General features: G+C 35.0%; 1 protein-coding gene across 13 annotated transcripts in view; it reads right to left on the bottom strand.

Annotated features, from left to right (window-relative positions):
- The window catches only part of ESRRG (estrogen related receptor gamma), a 592,692-nt gene that overhangs the window by 213,935 nt on the left and 356,309 nt on the right, over positions 1–22,448 (bottom strand). The window contains exons 1-3 of one of the 13 annotated variants that reach the window (XM_054442416.2): positions 11,911–12,078; positions 3,852–4,027; positions 3,294–3,412 (exon numbers count right to left, since the gene is read on the bottom strand). The exons of 10 other annotated variants lie outside the window; for them this stretch is intronic. Coding sequence is in view for 1 of the 3 variants with exons in the window: in XM_054442387.2 (XP_054298362.1) it covers positions 11,911–11,966 (56 nt within the window). In the remaining 2 variants the exon portion in view is untranslated. Of the gene's footprint in view, positions 1–3,293; positions 3,413–3,851; positions 4,028–11,910; positions 12,374–22,448 lie in introns of those variants that run through there. 2 more of the 13 variants (XM_054442446.2, XM_054442387.2) reach the window with 2 other exon arrangements.

Below are 22,448 nucleotides of genomic sequence, written 5' to 3'. Positions count from 1 at the left end.
CTGGGGGGTCAAATGGTGGCTCTGGGATCATTTTATTACATCTCCTGGAGCACCTTTCCTGACTGCAATAGCCAATAAAGCATCCTCGGTTCCACTGCCAACTCGGGGAGTTCTGCAGCTGCCCGCTCCACAGTGGTGCACAGATTTCATGGAGCACAGTTTTAATACTTCTCTGGGGGAAGCACAAAAAGCACTAACTAGCATATTAAGGTTCTCTTAACGAATGAATGTGAGGATGAAATATTTGAGGTGTTGGTATCTTTTCCCCAATTTGTTTTGAAACCATTTACCCTTAGCAATGTGCTCTTTCTAGGGGGTCACTACTGTGTTCTAATAGGAGGTTTCTCTGGCATTTGTGACATGGTCTTCCTCAGCAGATGCAAATTTTACATGAATTCTCAAAAGCAGCTAAGCAACCACAGAAGGCATACCAGATAAATGTACACTTTTTCAGTGTGTACAATACTTTATACTTGGCAGCTCTTTAATGATGTTAGAGAAAAAAGTTGCTAAAAATGATATTATAATATACTTGGTATAATTGTATATAGAATTCATGTGTCTCCATCATGTGACAGCCCATCAGAAAAATAATAAAAAAAAAGTTGTTGCTTTCAATTTGATTATGGAATATGAACAGTAGAGAAATAAATTCAATTATTGTATTGAATCATATGAAATTATTGATATTTGACCATTGTTTGACCTACAAAAATGGCAACTTCACATGATTCTTTCTAATATAATTAGAATCCTATTACCTTGCTTTCATTCAAAAAAGTCTGGTGTTTCATCAAGGAATTTTATGATTTCAAACTTGACCTTCCTATTGCTTTTTCCCTCAGAAAGTCACATCAATTTTTTAATTAATATCAAAATGAGAGAACTTATCTAAGTCTATTTCAAGACTGGAACCTATTAAGGGCTTGGGTACACAGGCCCTAGTGGTAAACATTTCATGTGAAATGAAGTTTTTTGCATGTAAGAACATTTACATATTCAATGGAGTGTTTACTGTATGGTCCCCTTCTGGTGAAGCCACTTAGCAATGCTATATAACGGAAGAGCAAATGCCTCATTCCAAGTGCCAAGACTGCACAATAATGGACTATGATAGAAAATCTTAACCTTGAGGTCCTTGACTAAAGGATTTGAGACATGGATAATTTTTTTTTTCTCCAGCGACTTTGTAAGTTTACTCAGGACAAAAAGATTTCAGTGTATCAGCAGTAGTGGCGGTTTTCAGATCAAATGATATTTAGTGTTTTGCATGTAGTATTGGTGACACGATGAATACCCTCAGATGAGAAGGAGAAAAATATAAGCAGCTGTGCGCTTGATCAAGGTGCGCTACCTGCTGCTGCCTCCCAGCACTGCTGCTAATCTTGCCCACTTCTGAAGAAAGTGAAGACCACCTTATTTTGATTATAGTGCTTTCCTCGGGCAGGAATTTTTATTTCTGTTGAATCTTAAACCATTGCATTTCCAGTGATGCATTTTTATGTTTACAATTGACATCTTCATAAAAGAATGAAACCTTTGAGCAACAGCTCAAAAGCATGAAGGTTGCCTGCAGTAAGTACTTAAATTATTTTACACCTAAATTGAGCCCAGTTGTTTTTAGTTAAAATTTAATAAACCTTAAACTGATGACCTTTCTTCCACAGAAAGGTCCCGAGTTGCAAAAACGAACTTTCCAATGAAATATATTTTAAGGAACTAGTGCTGAACAAAGGGCTATTTAAAGCTGAACGCTTTGTCAATTTATCAGCTTGTGAACATTCTGTTCCTGAATTCCCCACTGCTGCTGAATGTATAGAACCGTGGTGCCTCGCTTAATCGAATACTATTGATTCGAGTGTGTCACAGTGATCTCATTGAGAGTAATCAATAGTAATCCAAAATCAATCAATCTGCTCTTGCACTATCATTTATCAAATCTGAATACGCTAAATTATTTGTAGGCGTCAAATTACAAAGAAGAGAAAATGGCAGAACTGGGAGAGTTAATGGTTTATATTGAAGAAAAAAACCAATATCTCTTTTTTCAAAGGGAGGTGCTTTAAGATGGACTATTACTTGGACAAATACATTTATCTTCTCATTAAAGAATCCTAACTTTATAATTAATCTCATTCCTTTCTTGAAAAAAAAAAAAAAAGATTTCTCCTGTAGGAGTTTGCTCGTTCAGCACAACTCACAGATGCCCTAACTTATTTAACCAGAGCACATTAGCATTTTAGAAGTCTGGTCAGCTAAGTTTCAAATACCTGTAACCCATCTGCTGAAAAAAGAGGGAGACTGGATTGACATAGGGAATAACTGCATCTTCTAACATCAGAAATGATGTTTAATAGAATTGGAGTGGAGAAAGGAATACTTAATTTCTCCAGAGAATGCACAGCAGAGATGCACCTGCCTATCAAAGAAGCTGCTGTTGATGCTGAAGTTTCTTTTATCAACATATTCACCTGTAATTTCATCAAGGTAATAAATCCCTCTATTCATAACAGCACACTCAAAAGCACCTCTCCTATTTAACTTGAATGAAAAAAGGCACAGAGTGTCTAAAACATTTACTTTTGCTAATGTAAAAGTGTTGGCATTTTACTTCATTCCTGATAAGCTGGTGCCAGTAGAAGTGATTATTCTTTTCTTATTCAAAGCCTATCAGCATTTCGAAAAGCTCTCTCAATCTTATCAGGTGTATGAACAGCACAGTTAACTGAAAACAGTTTGTACTGCTCCTCTCTCTTTCTGCCAAGCTATCTGATAAACCCCCAACTAACTGTATTTACACACAATCAAACATAAGTTGTATCTTCTATGCACTATAGCCAGATTCCAGTTTACTATAGGTTTTTCTGCTGTGACATTAACTTAGCAAAAATGTCAGCCTCCAGTATCCCAAACTGACAACAATCAAGAAAACACTATAAAAGCACTCAACTAGAATGTACTACAAACAGAAACAAAAAGAAAAACAAATATAAAAAGTTAAAGGCAATCTCTTTGGAATTCAGAGGGAAAATGAAGTGTACTCTGTATGCAAATATGGGTGAATATCATGCACTTACCTTTTACCAAAGTAAATGACCCTTTAATAAAACAGATGAATAGAAACAGAAATTGTAAAGGAAAATACTGCTGGGATAGAGGAAGGGAAGCTGTTTAGGAAAGTGTTTTAGAACTGAGCAGGCATTCCCCCCACACTTCAGGTTATCTCAATGTGGCAGCAGAGAAGTTCTATAACATAAGCAAAGGAAGACAATAGACAATATCACCGAACTTACCCCAGAAACTGAAGACAAGATAGAAAGCAAGGCTGTCACATATGGTGACCACATTCTCAGGATAGATTTTCCAATCATTAAAACCCTCATAAATGCTCTAGACATTAAAGTTTTGTTCACTATAAGAAAATAAAGAAATAAAAAAATACAATTTGAGTTTTTAACCTCTTATTATTTGTCTTATTCTTCAGACTTAACCAACTGAATAGTTCAATATAAAGGCATGAAAAAAGAATCATCATTCACATTAATGTAAACAGATGATCTGTTCTCCATTTCTATCTATTAAAAAATGCTTAAACTAGGTCATGGCTCATACGAATTGAAAGACACACCTAATCATTTACGGGTAGTACTTTGGAGCATGAAAGATAACAATGACATTTCTAGAGCATAAGAGAAATCGGAAATCTACTTGAATGACTGAGTAACAACAAATTCCTGAGCCTAGGAAAGAATCTCTGCCTGAGCTTCTGTGCATAAATTGTCCATTTGTTCCTCACCTCCCTTTGCTGAATGACTAAGAGAGAACAGAAAAAGGCGGCCACATGCTCCCACCTGAGCCCAACTCCTGATGCTCTCTAGACTCCAAGAACAGAATGAGCCTTCCTTTAGATGTGTAGAGCAATAAGATGAATTAGCCAAGTGTGTAGTTCAGTACAATTCAGCTGATGACTGCTTTTCCATCTGTGACACTATGATCCCATGACTGATGAGGCAGGTCTCATTCAAGTCTATGGATAAAAGGGATGTTTCCGTCATTTCATAGGACCCAGCACCAACTGTATACAGTCACTTTCTCATAGGAAAAAGACATGGTTCTCACCAACCATATACATCTTTCCCTTTCTTTGGTCATGAACAGTTGGTTACAGGTATGATATTCCTCCTCAAAATATCTGATCTGTTTGAATGATTAATGGCTGAAAAGAAATTAAAAATTGTCAGAATATTCTTTTATTTATGGGAAAATGAATACAATTTAACATGCCTATCTTACATTTTCGGAGAAGTTAATGTACTAGGATAATTTGGAATTATGGAGGGCAAAGGGCAATCAATTGAACAACCTCACAGTTTGTTTTTTTTTCTCTTTAATGAGTACCTCAGTCTATAATTTTTTATATGACCTGTTATTTTGGTTAGTTTTGGATGCAGTTCTGGATATATAACTAATATGCATTTACTATTATTTTCAAAGCAACATAAGTTCTTATATTGTTACACAATAACTGCCTTGAAAAGTATCCTTTTAAGATATTTTAACTCACATTGTGAGTATGAAAAAATATATATTTCTTTAATGAGTCCTTTGTTCAAATTCTCAAAAGCCATGAAAAATGAGTAAAATCTTTCTAGAGTAGATGAAAAAGGAATTATCATTTACAAAAGTATTGTTCTGATCATGGAAAAAAAAGAATTTAGTGTGCTTCTGCCTATTTTCTGTACATAAGTTCTTAATTTATGTTTTAATTTTCTTTTGTTTTTGCATATTGAATATGCCATACAAAAAGAAAGCGTAAGATTTTTTTGTTTTCCAGAAAACGTATGCAAAGTGCAACAAAAAGAGGTGTCCCCTGATAAAGGTGGATTGTCCATGTTCCTTTGGATTCTCCACTTCTTTAAGTTTTTATTTACTTCACAAATAAGAGCAACTGAGGTTCACCACTTCAGAGACTTTTGTCTTTCTAAACCTATTTTACTTTCAAGGTGGTAGAAAAATTTCAATGAACCTAAGTTATTTTTTTCTTGGAAACATTTTTATCTATGCTATCTGTATTCCTACAGTTCATTTTTAAAGATAAGTAAGCAAGCAAGCTGTTTTTTCATTACATTTAAACTAGCCATCAATCTGATATGAGAATTTATTGGTAGATTCCCTTTTATTTAGTACCATCTTAGCCAACTGTTTGCAGAAAAGGTGTATAATGAAGCAAAGTTAAATTGACATGCCTGTGATATGCCTGACAGCCCTCAGTATGCCCAATATTAATTTGTTTTCTTTGGTTAGGTAAGTCCTGCCAAAGCATATTACACATAATGTGTACTTCCAACCAAAATGATGAAAAGTGTATATGAAATTTTGCTTCACTCAAAGAAAAATGAGAAGTCACAGAGGAATATATGTGACAAGACTATTTTTTATAATTAAAATATAAATGTACTTTTCAGTTATTCTTTTAGAATTTAATCTAATCTGAAGTAGGCTCCCTGTAAGTTTTGGCAATTTAATAAGTATTTAAAATTTTTTAAATGCCAAAACCAAGTGTTTTCCTTTTCTATATTGTTTGAAAGAATTCCATATAGCCATAGGTTGTATTTCTAATTGTTAGTTCTTTCATTGTTTTTCCTTAGTAAGTTACCTTCCAAGTATACATGCATTGTCATAAATTAAAATGACATATCATTTGAAGAAATCAAAACATCAAAAGCAAGTTTCCCTCAAACATTTAAAATTATTTTTAAACATTCTAAGGGGAAATTTGTGTATATACACATATATACAACACTCAATAAATCTAAACTCTCTCAATTCAATAGTTTTGGATAATTGATTGGAAGATACATTTGGAAAATCCTGGATAATTGATTAGAAAACACATTTGGAAAATACTGAGAAATATTGTCCAAATCATAGAACAAGAAACATGTGTCACTTCTGGAAAGAAAAAGTAGAGTGGAGAGATGTGTGTGCTAAAACTCTTAATGGAAATTATTTTATTAGCTAAGCTTTCCTAGACCTTACAAAGTACAAGTCTAAAAATGAACTTGAAACAAGAATAAAAGGCCAGGTAAATCCTTCAGAAGGCTGTCATTTCCCACCCTCAGATAATAAAGGAGCTAACTTTGATCTGATAGATTGGCATAAAGAAGCGGTTAGCAGAATTTTTTTAAAAACACAATAGCAGTAAATTTGTTAAAATGTTTTGCAAATAAATAAAGGTAGGCAATGAATCTAGGAATTTTAAAAAGAATATGAATTAGAACAAGAATTAGAATAGAAAAAGCAATTGCATAAGTGCTTTCTCTCAACAGTCATTTACTAAGTAAATTCACAGACTTCTAAACTTACTTCTTAGAATAAAATTAAATAATTCTGAAATCTATAATGTACTTTATAGAAATATAATACTTATTAATTTTATATCTTTGCTTTTAGAAAAAGAGCAAATGATATGTTTATGTAGTGCAGATAAGTGAAATTCATATTTTGCATTTGTTTGAAAGCTATCATGCTTTACATTAAGATATATTTGTCAGGCCCAATTGTGTAAGAAAAGAATGTAGCCAAGAGCTAATTCAAAATTGTTTCCTGGATATGGGCCCAAACCATTAAATTATACATTTAATATCAGTAGTTTCTTTCCTATTTTAGAAATTATTTATGATTTCTAGATACTGAATACATGAATGACAATAATGTGAAAATTCTAAAATCAGAAACAAATTGACTTACTAGGTTACCTGTTACCTGTCTAATACACAGGAGTTAAATAAACTCAGTTTAAAATCAGATCTGTAAATACCTGAAATATCAATTCCAGGTTAAAATCATGCCTGGCAAATTTAACTGGCAACTAACTGATTAGAATAATACTTGAGTTCTACTTTATTATATAAATGTCCATGAATACTTTTAGTAGCATACCTATAATCTACATATACATTACCTCTTCCCACATACATGCATATTTCACATGCATACTATACATGCACACAAATATACTCCCGTGTATCCTATCGACTGCTTTGAGTTTTAAAGTACCATGTGTGTATTTATTTATTAATAATAGTATAGATCATGTATATCCACATATACATGGCTATCAAAAAAATCAATGACAAAAACATACAAAATGCAATGGAAAGATTGTCAGGCAGCAGAGATGCTTGGTGTCATCCTTGCACTATCAAATATACACATAAGTATGATTGGAGAAAGAGAGGCTAAATATTTCACTGTCAGAGAATGTAGAGAACTGCAATTCATTTCTATCTCTTGTGCTTTAGGACAATGACAATTTAACACAATGCCAGTGGATGTAAAAGAGATAAAAACTGAACAAACTGGGCCAGTGTAATCAAAGATTTTCTCCAGAGAGCTGGCTAGGGCCGGAGCTCATACGCACTTATAACAGATCAACATTGTATTGTTTCTCTCTTCCATGAATTTGCTATGAAGCAAAATTCAGAGCAAAGCTTATGTGCTGCAATGACTCTAAAGTTCTACTGAGATCCCTCAGATCCTCTCCTCTTATTTCTAAAAGCTGGATAGGTGATGCTAAAAAGTTTATTTGATATTAATTGGTTTAATAGAAATCATTGCTATTAATTGCCATTTATGAAAAAGTATATCTCATCAGCATATAATTTATTTTATAAAATAATATAAAGCAAAACCTTCAGTGCTTAACATCACTTTACAAGTAAGACAAAGAAATATTTTGTTTAGCCATTGAGCTAAAACAAATGTTGAGGAATTTTTAGTAAGTGATACAGACTTGAGATTGGGCATTATGCCTACCTTCCAAAAGAATGGTTTCTTCTTTGTCTGTAATTCTTGCAGGAGTGAGGTATTGTGAAAGTATTGTTAAATAGAATCATAGAGAAGTTAGCTTCCCTCTTTGATGAATAGCACCAGGTATCTAAAATTAATTGCAAAAGTATGGCCCGGCTAATGAGATGGTCCTTATCTTTTCTCAGCCAGGAAGCACAAGTATTTTTCTGCTGGCTCAATATTTTACAAAAATGCCTAAAGTGTTATTAACTAAGTAAGAAAAAAACTGATTAAAATACCTCAAAGATATAAATTATTATAAATTGTAAGATCTGAAAAAATTACAGTTAAAACTGATTTCCTGCATTATTTTTAAATCTTCTTTTCTTTTCTTTTTTCACTTTAAAAAGAACAACAACAAAAAAATCTTTCCTCCTGCTTCTATTAGCATTTTTAAAAGCTGAATTAATTCTTATTCTTTATTAAATGGCCAATATATATTACAGGTCAGATTAAATCAAAGAAATATATCAAAGGCCGTCAATTTAGGAAAAAAAAAAAAAACAACAGAACAATGATACCTTATTTGGGGAAAACACTAGAAAAATGATCATCCATGCAAGAGAATTAATGGATATCCACAAGGGCTTTGCTAATAACATGGGTTAATTACCGCTGCAACACACTAGGCTCAGTAAATAAAGCAGCAGTGCCATAAACACATTAAGATGAGAAACCATCACTGTAAGAAGAAATAGCCAACACCATCACCCTTAGCTCTGCCCAGGAAATGAAAGCTGTTTTTTAGTCCTTTCTATAAAAAAGGGATTTTTAAACTTACCACCAAATGTGTATAGGGTAATACACAAATACCCTGACACAAAGGGCTAGTGGAACATGGGGTACCCATCATTTATCCACCACTCCCATTCAACATATATTTCATTAACTCAGGAACAGTTTTTTTTTGTTGTTTACTTCTAGGAGAAAAATCATATGTTACATAATACTAGTCATCTGGCCATTTCAACTATATATAGTTTGGAACATGTACAATGACTATTTAATTTTTAGGAAAATAGAATTAATCTGCTCACTTTAGTAATGTAATGGGCAAGGTTACAAGACTACAGCTCAAGAACGCTCACAACTAATTGCAGCTGGTTGTCACTTCGAGCAGTTTACAGAGAAATCATCTGAAAACCCCACCAACACCACATACCTTTAAGGCTGCAGGTGTTTTCAAGATTTGTAGGGAAAAAAATAAAAAACAAAACATGAAGAAAAGTCATGTGAGCTCCATGTCTAGAGTTTAAGTATTCTTACTTGAAAAAATAAACTTAAAGTGTCTGTTCAGAGTTCTCAAATAATATCACATCTAAAGTGACTTGGCCAAGCTCTTATCATTCCCTAAAAAAAAGGCATCCCCTCTGATTTCAGCTTTTTTGTTGTTGTTACTGTTACTGTATACATTTTTCCTTTCTGCCTATTTTATCACCTATAATTTGACATTATGGAATTACTTTGGGATTGTCTTGTTTTTTAATTAGTATAGATTTTAAAAAGAAGAGATGAGAAAAAGAAAAAACACGAAACCCCTGAAACAGAAAGAGTGAAACATATAAAATAAAACTTGTGTAGCTCCAAACACGAATCTTAAAACATGAAACTTAAATTTTCAATGTCTGGACTTCAGTGATCAGGCTGAAATTTACTAAACTGTTCCCTCCTCGCCTTGTCTGTTTTGGAGTGTTTCAGTTGCCTTTCCTTCTTCCAACAGCTGTGACAACTGTTAAAACAGTCAGTAAAATTAAGTCTGCTCTATAATCCTGTAGTCAATGTTACATTTTAATCAGAGGTTGAAAGGGATTCATGTGATGAGCACACTCATTTAGAATGATTAGACTGACACATATGTCAAAATGAGCAGATATATTATTTTCATCTATTTATGCTATCAGCTATTACTGCTATTAAATGTGAAACAAGCTTTCAAGTATTATGTTCTTTAATGTGCTGGCACATTTCCTAAAATAAAAAAATACATAGTTAGAGGTTAACATTTTAAGCTCTCTTAATGGTGGTCAATAAATTGTATGAATCTTTTTAACAGCCTCCAAAGCAGAAACTGTCCAATATTTTCCTCTATAACTGTATAACTCTGGTTTCATTTCTGTGTATACACACACGTGATGGGGTTTAACCCGGTACAATTACTATGAATATTAATAGCATGTATAAATTCTGTGGTTTATTATTTGAGACAGAGAGGCAGATGCGTTGCTTAGCGTTAGATCTTTCTGTCTGTCCAGTGAACCACGTAACCATCAGACCTGCATCCAGACAATAAATCTGTATTTTTTAAAGATGACTTTTAATTGAGCCCAAAAGAAAGCTAGTTTGAATCTTGCGCCAAAGCCAAAAGGACATGTGCCTTGACTTCATTTAAATGCATCTGCTTTAAGAGGCTTATCTAAACGAATTATTCAAATTAGCTATAAGAAGTTAAATTCAAGGAAACTACTTCAAAAAGAAGCCTCTGGGGGATTTTTAAAGTTTGTTTTCTTTATTTATTTACAAGAGAAAGTTCAGAATCTGAGGGTGCTTGGATAAGACATTCTTCCTGACACGAAGACATCTTAAACTCTCCAATTCTACAGCCCGAAGTACACTAACCTTCAAACTACACTTGAGTGGGCAGTCCTACCTTTGTTTATTTTTCATTTTTATTTTTACACATCTTAAAGTTGTTTCTTCCCTTGAGTGTTTCAAACTGATGCAAGCACAGCCTTGTAATCTTTCAGTTCCTCCTAAATCCATCTCTTGGCTAATATTCCCTGTGTGAGCATGGATGTGGGTGGATGTGCATTTGTGAGTGTGCATACACACACACACACTCACACTCACGCTCAAACATACAGGAGCAGCCACTGAGATCGCAAGTCACTTTTCATCTCTTATTTAATTACAAAGCAATGCAATATGCAGTCACTAAGGACAGCTAGTGGACATCTACCTATAATGCACTACCTCATCTTCTAGAGTTTGATATTTTCTTCACAATCTATGGAGAGAAATGTTTGCCAAGGGCACTCTTTTCAGAATTATAACAGTTGGTATTACTGTAATGTGAAAGCAAAGCAATATAACTGACTCAACAGAAAGGGAGATAAACCAGTGACAGCTCTCGTGATATACTAATATTTTATCTTAACAGTAGGTTGAAATTAAGTTTATGACCTACTCATTTACACAAAAATGCCTAATTTACTTCTCGTACCCCCTACTCATTCCCCCCCTTAGTAATCTAAATATATATTTCCATGTGCATAAAGATATTCATAAATACTAATTAAACTGCATGTAAGAACTAAAGTACTTTTCTGTATTTTCTGGACACAATAAACGAGACAAATCCACACTCTGAGCAGTATTTAAGGGGAAAATTTTAAAGTCACTACTGTTTCTTTAGTTTTTTTCCCCCCTTAAATATTTATAATGTGTGAAAATCTCATGTTACTTAATGGACTGATTTGTCAGTTAAGTGCTGACTTAACGCTAACCATGCAAATAACATTATTCTAGCTCAGAATTGCATAGGGCTAGTTTTTAAATTGTTCTCTGAAGGAGAATTAGTAAATGTGCAATTTTGCCTCTAACTCTGCGCGGTAAGAAATGACAAGGAGCTGAAAATATCTGTCAAACTGCAAATACATAAGAGGCACTCAATAGTATAAATCATTTTGAATATTGTATTTTAAAACATCTTTCCTTGGGAAAATGGGTCCTAGTAAAAGATGCATTTTAACAGTTCACTAAGCATTTGTGCCAAGTGCCTATTCTTAGCACCTGAATAAGAAGTGACTGTCACACAGCTGTTTTACTGACAGTCACTGAGCTTTGCCTCAAAGGTAACATTGTAGTCAGAGAACAATTCTCGACTTACTGAATTAGGAGATCACCCTCAACACAAAAGGCACAAGACAGACACAAACAAGCACTCGTGCACACAAAATACCCAGAGCATTACCTGAATCAGCGTGTAAAGATATAGTCTGTCCGCCCCCACCCCCCGCACCCCCACGACGAGTTTAAAAAGGAAAGAAAAAAGGTACCTACTCTTCCTCGTAGTGCAGGGAAAAAGATTCAGGAAGGCAAAGTTCTACCGAATCCATGTGCGACCGGCAACCATTATTTGTGCACCCCAGCTATAAATCAAAGTTTCCTTGACAGAGCACAGTGCAATTAACACAAATGTTCTCCTAGTGACAAGCCTATAGGCACAGCCAGTTGGGACCAAAGCTCTCACACTCTCCTAATCAAGGACTTAAAGCCCCGATTGGAGCTTATTAATATGAAGTAGGGCTTTACATATGCAGTCCCACCGGCCCAGCCGCGCAGCCGATTGGGGGGCCTCTGCCCAATCAGGAGGGAGGCGACGGGAGGCTGCACGGAGCGAGAGGAGCCAGGCAGGTAGGCAGGGTGCAGAGAGCCGAAGGGGGCTGGAAACTGAGAGTGGGCAGAGAAAAAGGGAGCGGAGAAGGGAGCGATTGAAACGCTCCCAATACACACTCTCGGGTTTGATTTTTTTTCTCCCTTCTTTCACTCTTTTTTTTTCTTCTGAGAAGCTACAAAAGAAACATAACTAACTTAACTCTCTAAGCACTGGAGGGCTTTGCCTTTTATTTCTAACCTAAGATCTCTTTTGCCTTGAAAAGGAGAACTCACGCAGACTCTCAGTTAATTTGGGAAAGGATTCTGCGGAAGGTAGAGAATTAAGTTTGTCCTGCCGTTGTCTGTGTTTTTATTACAGCGGGGGCCGCTGCTTATCTGGTGCTGTACTTTCTCATGTATTCCTAATCATGTCTTTTCCTGTTTTCCTGATGTATGCTGGGCATTAAAAATAATAATAATAAAGGCATTCTTCTAAATTGTTTGAGCATGTGAACTGGGATCGTCATCTCTGAGGTGGAATGCAGTTTTACACAACTACAGAAGAGGAAATAGTGACGATACAATTTGAGAGAATGCCTAAGTAAATTATATGTGTAAACCTTTCTATACCTGAGACTGTCTCTTTACATATAGATACAACGCATAGCTTTTCAAAACAAAGGTAAACAACGGCAGGACAAATTGGCTTCTTCAGTTTTAGGGGTGGGGAGACTGAAGGCTGTGGGGGTAAATAGCGAATTAAATCTCTCTCAATGCATTTTGACAAAATAAAGACAGCATTTTTTTTGTAGGGAGAGCATTACTAAACAGTGCACTACAAGTATTCTTAATTATATGTATATATTTCAATACAAGCTTCCAAACTAGGAGGCATATAATTTTATATATGATTTTACCCAAAACATCCTGCTTTCAAATAAAACACAGTGTACATATTTGTTTCTATACATAAGGCATCCTATATGCTTTAAAAAAATCAACCCAGAAACATTTTATAAACCATCACACAGTCTGGTCACTATAAGAACTAGTTTCAAACAGATAATAATTTACAAAACTAAGAATTCTCAATCAAAAGTGTTCAAAAAAAATAAAAATAAAAGGAGAATATAAGAGGACAAGTGTGTTTTTTCCACCTTCAATTGTGTATACCGTGTCTTTAATTTCCATATAACAAAGAGTTTGCTTAGGTCCTATTTTAATCTACAGGATTTTTTTTATACTAGCAAATGTACATTGGAATAGATACCAGCTATTTATGGCAAAGAGATAACTGCTACCTTATGGAGAGTGAAAAACCCACAATTTTGATATAATCTAGCTCTACTGCTTATCAACCTTTTACATCTTAAGTCCTACATGATAGAAATAGTATAATCTTTGAGATCAAAATAAATTAGTTCAGATATTCATCGTGTGTTAAATTCACTAAATTAGGACTCAACTCCCTCAACCCTCTCAAATTTTCTAGGTCTTTAAAAAAACAAAACACTAAAATAGAGCAGCCACATTAAAATTCAGAATATAAAAATGACAGACATGATTTGGTCCCCCCACAGAAGAAAGCAATTTCACTGCCTTGTATTTAGCTATATCTAAGATATAGGCCTGATTCCTTTTATTTGTGTTCTAAATGCATACAAAGTTTCTAGATCAGAACTCACATAGCAAAAACTGTGCCTCAGAATACTGTATAAAAGCAGGTAGTAAAAGCTTAATTACCAGTAGCATTATGCTGTCTATATTGTTAAATGTGAACTCTGCAATTAAGATGTAAATTTGGTTGTGAGCAGTGAATTAAAAGAGCTTTGAGATGTAGAAGAAAATCCAAGCATTCTGCAGACACTGAGAGAAAAAAAAAATTGTCTATTCAATCTAAAATAAGACATGTAATCATTTTACAATTAAAAAATAAAACAGGCATTTTGCAAAAGAAACATGATTTTTCTAAAATACACTCAAAGAAATATGGAAGCTAATACTGCATTACAAAGACAGAAAAACATCCTTTGATTCATATGATTACTATCTCGATTTCTGAATAAACTAAAATTCTCAGGGTAATTAATAGATTCAATTGCACATACTTTAAAAAAGATATACCAAAAAAAAAAAAAGAGAAACTTTCCTTCTTGGTTTGGCTATGGATATTTCTTTAAAAAATGTAAATTATTTAATGTACTCAATGCATCTTAATGTACTCAAAGAACGCATTCCGATTTTGCACCTGTGCAGAATCCTGTACTGTGTTCAGTTTCTTTGCATTATGCTGTGACAGAACCTCTTTATTACTCCTCTGAAATGGCTTTTTAAAGACAAGATTTGTACTGTATTTACCGGTGGACCTCAAGTCACCAAATTTCGTACAAGTGATCTTTAATTTCCCATAATTTTCTTATTTCCCTTTGGGTACATATTTGCCCTCATTATGATTCATTTGACTTCACTGGTGTATATTTTTAAAGATATTTAGACTCATACTTATGCGTAAGTCATTTTTCTGTGCTCACAGAGATACATGTACAAACATACATAGTGTCATCCCCACTGATTTTTCACTAACCATATTTCATCTACGTAAGGTGCAGTGTTCACTGAGCTCGCTGCTTTCTGAGTAACCAGACGTGTACTAGCTGTGTAGACTTGGATATTTTCCCCTTGGGATCAAAGTATCACCTGTACAAGTCAAGGACCTAAAGACTGTACTTACTGTCTTGAATCCAGTTTAACCATTTAAAATTTAAAAAAAATCCTCTTCACTAAACTTGTGAGACAGCTTCCAGAATATTTTACAAATACACAGTTCAGTCATCTCAAGAAACTTCCCTGGTCCCAGATTTTTTTCACCTTGCAGGAGAAAACAATGGATAATCATGGGAAATAAATGCATCATGAGTAATACTGAGCTTAAACCTTCAAGAATCTCAATTACAAAAAAATCTGGAAAAAACAAACAAACAAACAGATAAACAGCCTAGGATACACATATATTCCCAGTCTATACACTTCACAATCTTACCACAAGGAGTCTACCCAAATCAAGAAAAACTGAACCAAACAAAAGGATCTCTCACAATTGTTTCACAAAGAATATTAATAAATTAATTAATATCAGTCTATTATGCATCAGGCTTTTAGTGTATGCATAGTTTCAATCTCTTCTTCCTTAAACAATGCAGTCATAAATATCCAAACAAATTCATTCTCAGTCCCCAACTAATGCACAGTCACCAAGCAGAGAATATACTTCATTTCTATTTCAAAGAACAGAACGAAAACAAGCAAAGCTCAAGTGGAAACAACAGGAAGATTCCTATAGTCATGTACACCAGACATTTTACTACATTTAAGTCAGAATCATTTCCTGCAACATTCTAACTAGGAATTCTTATGTTGCTAGAAGGTGATGAGAAATGCTTAGTCTTGCTGTTATTGCATATTAATAGCTATTTTTAGCTCCTACCTTTCTTTTCTGAAAATTAACAGGACTAACCTGCATTAAAATGTTTAAGTTTATCACTGTCATTTTTGAAGCAGGTTTTTATTTCATATTACACATTCATCATTTACTAAATATGTAAAACTAAACAAGGCATCACAAATTTAGATTTTCAAATTGCCTAGTAATCTTTCCTCAGGATTATAAAATCTTTGAAAAGCTGTTTAACTTTTTGAACTATTTTCCCTGCTGTTTTAAATGTATCATATATAGTATAATACACCATCCTACAAAAAGCAAATCAAGACAATTACAAACTACTATCTTTAACTCCAAAAGACAACCTTGGGAAAAGAACCTAAAATGACAGGCAAGGCACCAGGCTCCCTTCTACTCCTTATGAGCTGTGTGGCCATGGGTAGGTTGCCTCACTTACCTGTCCCTCATTTCCTCATCTGAGAATTGGGGTTTCTTTTGTGCTATAAACCTGCTTAAGAACACACCTTTCCCACTGAGAACACGCAGACTTCTTTCGAAGTCAGGATGACTACTTTACACTTTATTACCACCAGCCCTCTATCAATTCATCATTCCTCATTTTCTGTTGCCTTTCATTTCTAGGGCACAGGCTTTGATATTTAAATTATTGTCTCGATTGGCAAGAAGCAATCATTTCTACTGAAAGTGATCGCTTCCACAGAAGCACTAATAAAAACCTTTCCTTTTGACAAACCTCTTGTCCTATAAATCCATCCCATTCCCAAATTATGGAGTCTATATATATATAAAAAAAAAGCCCATTCTCTGGGGAGCAACTGTCTCACCTCCATAACACACTAAATTCTTTTCCCACTGTTTGTGAAAGTTGGAGGGGAAAAAAAAAGAATCAGAGAAAGACAGAGAAACTAATAGAGGCAATTCAGTTTCTGTTTAATTAATTCAGGATTATTTCACCTTCGTTTTGTCAAACTAATAATACACATGGCGAAATGTCAGTAAAAATTAAATTATAAACTACAGTAGCTCCAATGGGAAAACTGATTTTAGTTAGGTTGTATTTCCATCATACTTACCCTGGTAAGATACCAAATGCATTTTATAGTATCCTACAAGCATTCTATAATCTGCATGGCATGTATTTACAGAGCAATAGTTAATGTTTTGAGATTATACATTAATAAATGAGTTGCAGTTATATTCTTTCCTGAATGTTAAGCACCATGAGCTAAATGCAGAAAACATTCAAGGTCAATGTCCCGTTTTAGACCTTTTGAGGCAGCTGTAATATTATGATAATCAAGCTTAAAATATTCCTATAGAAAGAGTAAATTAGCCTTTTCACTTGAAAGATGATTATGATAAACAATAAACCTAAGAGAGGACAAAATCCCTATTTTTAAAAGCCATAAATTGTTGACTCAATCATGTGTGTGATAGTGTTGTCCAAAATAAAGGGTAGCTTAACTCTGAGAGGAAGGTGGGGGTGGGGGGGTAGTGGAAACAGAGAAGGAGGGGGAAGTGGAACAAACATGACAGATTCCAGAATAAGCAATCCATGCTTTGATACCAGTAAAATGATCAAATTACCCATCCTAACCACCCCATTCAACATATAATATATTTGAGTCTAAAAATGTATATATCATAAAACATCAAAAAAAGCACAATGTATTTTTTTCCTGACGTATATGGATGTTCAATACAAATTTAAAAGCTCCCTTTTCCTATGGCTTGTGTTAATCCTTTTGTCTGAATTTTCAAAGGACTAGTAAAAAAAAAAAAGTAAGATATTAACATCTGGTATCCATATAAACAGGTTTAAAGTGTTATACTTTTTTTGATGTTTGAACTCTCTGACACACTTCTAAGATTTCTTTTTATAAATGACTATGTTTGATAAGAGTCTCCTTCCCCCAACCAAGGCAAATTAATTAGAGGTGTGTGTTTGTCAGACCTGGAAGAAGGTTTTAGAGCAAGGGATTACAAGTCATTCTGGAACATGCCTTGGGTTCAGATTCCAATTATGAGGGATGAGGCTTTGGACTGGAGTCAGCTTCACCCATCTTAATCTCAGTTTCCTCAGCTACTAAATGGGAATAACAATAACAATCTTATAGAATTCTTATGGGGATTAAGCAGGTTAAACCAATATAGCACAATATCTGGCCCCAGTTTGGGGACTATATGATCCCATGGGCTGAGGAAATTTCGGCTTTTGCCAGGTGTCCTAGCATAACAATTTACAGTAGCACCTTCCTACACCCTCAATAGTGCCCCCGTTTGGAGAATACATTTTATTGTCATCCTACAATAAAAAATTAGTGAGCTTTCCATAAATGTTAGCTATATTATTTTTAAATCTTTAAAAATTATTTTACAAATTTTTAAAACTGAACAGAGAGATGCAAGAGAAAGGCATTGTAATTCATTTGGCCTCCATCTCTGACTAGGAGTGGAAGATACTGGATACAGAAAAGAAAGTGAAGTGCAAGTATGTTACATTATGAATTGCTTGCCATACTGCCACATATACATTAGCTGCATGTAATGAAAGGGAAAACTAAAAGATGTTCCCCTTAAAGTTACCATGATGTTTTCTGCATGGGGGTGAGGAAGACAGACTTGGGAAAGTTAACTGATTCTGCTGACTCTCCAGAGAATTCAGTCGTACATTGTTTACCAGAAAGAAGGGGAGAGAGAAATTGCTCATACTCCATTTCTCTTCCTTTAAGACACTTCTTCCACATCCCTCTACTCTAGCAGTTCAGTCAATAATGCTGTTGATTTTATTACTATCCCAAGCACAAGCTCATTCACCTAGGAGCTCTTTTGATCAGATATCCCAAGAACTCAATTTCTTCACAAGGCTTTGCTCTTGTTACATTGAATGGCCACTAATCTATGGCAGCACATAAAGTCTGGGCAATGGGGAATTACCGGCTGGGAAAGACCATAGGGATTATGAGTCCAGCTTGGTTACTTTACAGGTAAAGAAAATCAGGCTCAGAATGGTTAAGAGCCTTAACCCAGGTTACATACCTAGGTAGTAGGAAAGCTCCTATTAGAAAAGATTACATTTCTCCCCTTTCCAGTGCTTCGTTAGCAACAAGCTACCAATGTTAGTGTCACAATTGTTGATAATATACTAGCTCATAGAACTCCGACAGAGATCTGACCTCTCTGAGGACATGGGTCCAGTAAAAGCCAAGGGAATTCTGAACCTAAGAGATAAATATCCAAGTGTAAACCAAATGGTCCTCTACTTTCTCCAAAAGCTTAGAAAGGTAAAAAAAAAAAAAAAAAAAAAAAAAAAAAAGTACATATTTAAAAAGAATTGGGAATGTACTGGTAGAAATAAATTGTCTTCTCCCCAGCTAATTATTGTTCTTTTATAAGCACATTTTAACTATCATTTCCTTCAGGGATTCAGTTTTGTTAAATGGCCACACCTTTCCCTACTCTAAACTCTGTCTGACTGTAATCTGTGAGCTGGGCTGGGCCTGACAGTATGCCCAGGGCCAGTAATGGAACTCAAGAAATATTCCTGTCAGTGTTATAGGAACACAATGAATATGTCTTGGATGAGTGAATGAATGAATGAACTAATGACCGATGCTATTACTCAGTTAATTATTCATTTTAAAGGAGGCTGCCAAATTTAATGAGATAATTCAAGCCAGGTAACTAGAGTAATACAGGAAAAATTTAAGAGATAAGATGATTGGAAAAAATAGGTAAATGGTGAGGCGGAAAGTTGGTAGAAAAAGATAAAAAGAGTAAAAAAGGATTGAGGACAAGGCTTGCTCCATGCTATACTAAGGCGCACCAGCACTTCATCATCATTTATTCTTTTGATAGCTAAGAAGGAGCAATGTAGAATGATTGCTTTCTTCCTCTACTTTCTAATTTTCCATGTTTTGTAAATATTCATATTGACTAAGTATTGGATAATGAAAACAATTATTATTAAAACAAAAGCAAACAAAGCTGCCATATCAGTACCTAAAACTGTGACCCTTCCCAGGGTAACATGGAAACATATTCTCATTTAATCTGACAGCAAATGCTTTTAAAAATCATGATCCCAGATATGTCCTGAAACCAAATATTTTTAAGTGTTCAAAAATGGTTCTCGTATGCAACATAAAAATTTCTATATTAAGGATTTTAAGTACTTTTCATTATCTAAAGATTTCTTTGGTTAAATGTTGACAAGGATCCCATGGAGAATGGTCACAGAGTTCCCATTTCTATGAGATGTTTGACTGGAGCAGCAGTGAACACTGAATACTTTCAGTGGGAAGGTGGATTTTTCCTCTTATGGGGAGAGGAAGAAGGGAATTAATCAGCAGAAAAAGACAAAGGTCTGACTTTTAGGCCGCTGTTTACCTCTCTTTACTCCTTGCAATTTTTAAAACGAGACCTGTGTGTTTTGCTTGATGATTTCATTGCAAGAGCAAGGCCCCGATGAGAACATATCACATTCTAGAGAGCCAACTGTTATCTGTAGAAAACCACATTTTGGATGCAAAAAAGAGTGAGATTCCCTGGTTCAATTATTACACATTCATATGCATGTATCAAAATACAATATGTACCCCCAAAATATGTACAACTATTATGTATCAATTTTAAAAACAGAGAGTGAGACAAAGAATTCCTTTCCCATTTCCGTGGTAGATTAAATTACCAGGAATGGTGATGGGGGATGGGCATGAGGACTGTACTCAGGACATTGAAATCCTGGGTCTCTTATCTCAGGATTGTAACTAAGTTTGTAACTAAGTGCACAGCTATTTGGATCACGAAGTTTTATCCAATCAAACAGTGTTACCGAAAAGCAAGAGTTCAGTTACCAGTTGAATTAGGAAACTAAATAAATCAAAGACCATTTTCATTAGTGAGAATAGACATGGATTAATTCATCCTTTGATAAATTAGAACGTTAAACAAAGAAGTGAAATTTAACAAAGAAATTTTTTTAAATTTTTATATGTTTAAAATATGGGCAGAAAAGTTAGCTGTTTAGAACATTTAAAAATTCTAATTAAGAAGTGGAATATCCAATATTTTTGCTATAATTTAACATTAACAAGGCAATTTCACACGTGCTCCTTTTGTTCCTCATGACAACTCGCTGTAGCAGGTAGAAACTTCATTATTATTATGTTATCATCCCCATTTTATAGATGACACTGAGATTCAAAGAGTTTGCTGATTGCCCAACAGCACTCAGTTTTCATGCTGCAAAGTTAACATCTGGATTTATTGATTTTCTTTTTTTTTAATGGAGACTTACTCTGTCACCCAGGCTGGAGTGCAGTGGTGCAATCTCAGCTCCCTGCAAACTCTGCCTCCCGGATTCAAGCTATTCTCTTGCCTCAGCCTCCAGAGTAGCTGAGACTACAGGCGCCCGCCACCACACCCAGCTAATTTTTGTATTTATAGTAGAGACGGGATTTCACCATGTTGGACAGGCTGGTCTCGAACGCCTGACCTCAGGTGATCTGCCCTACTAGTGAAAACGTACAATACGAAAAGGAAACCACTGGGCATGGTGGCGTGCACATGTAGTCCCAGCTACTCCGGAGGCTGAGGGAGGAGGATTGCTGGAGTCCAGCAGTTCAAGGCATCAGTGATCAATGATCAATGATCAATGATCACACCTGTCTATGAATAGCCACTGAACTCCAGCCTGCAAACATAGTGGAACCCCATCTCTAAAATTAAAAAAAAAAGGGAGGGGGAATCTTGTGGTCTCAATAATTTCCCTTTTCTATCAAGAATTTTACTCTGGTTAGGTATAGCTCCAAATTGACTGCTTTCTCTTTCCCAAGTTTCCCAGCCATACAACCACAGTAAAATTCTAGGATATCTGAGCTAAGGAACCAAGAGACTTAAAGGGGAGCAAAATCATTCCTCATTAAGACAGAAGCAACAACAATCCAAAAAAATATAATTCAACTTTAAAACTACCATATTTGCTTACAGTTTTTCAAAGATTCCCTATGGAATTATTCTGTTTCATCTCTATAATTTTGCTAGCCTGCAGTATAAGGGCATTTTTTTTGTCACACTACCAGGTGCTTTGGGGCCTGGGTATGTTACTGCTGAGAAGATCTTGGGAGAAAACAGGGTCACATTTTGCTTTCCCTATTAGCAAAGATGCTTAAATAAGACAATATTAGCTTTAAAGGGCACTTTTTGTGGTGAGAGCTTTCTAGTACTGCCCACGTTCTGCCCCAACATTGACTTCATTGCCATCATCGAGCAGTTAAACCTATTCAGTTATTCAATCCTAATCAATATTTTGAGATATAAAGAAAGTAAATGTAAATATTTTGTTTATTTTTACCATACTTAATTCATGTGCTCTTATTGGAGGAGAAAGTTACATATTTATAAATAAACCATTGCAAAAAAAGCGGGGGGGTTCCTTTTCTTGTAATTCTGGCTCTCATTTAGTCAGCTACAACATTTAGCAACACAATCCACAGGGTAGATAAAACACTCCCAGTCTGGGCGCAGTGGCTCACACCTGTAATCCCAGCACTTTGGGAGTCTGAGGGGGGTGGATCACCTGAAGTCAGGAGTTCGAGACCAGCTTGACAAACATAGAAAAACCCCATCTCTACTAAAAATACAAAATTAGCCAGGTGTGGTGGTGGTTGCCTGTAATCTCAGCTACTTGGGAGGTTGAGGCAGGAGAATCATCTGAACCAGGGAGGCAGAGGTTGGTGGAGATCACGCCACTGCACTCCAG

Source organism: Pongo pygmaeus, chromosome 1 (assembly GCF_028885625.2).
Source record: "Pongo pygmaeus isolate AG05252 chromosome 1, NHGRI_mPonPyg2-v2.0_pri, whole genome shotgun sequence".
Lineage (NCBI taxonomy): Eukaryota > Metazoa > Chordata > Mammalia > Primates > Hominidae > Pongo > Pongo pygmaeus.
The sequence above is the reverse complement of the archived record's forward strand: the minus strand, read 5'-3'. Positions and strand labels throughout refer to the sequence as shown.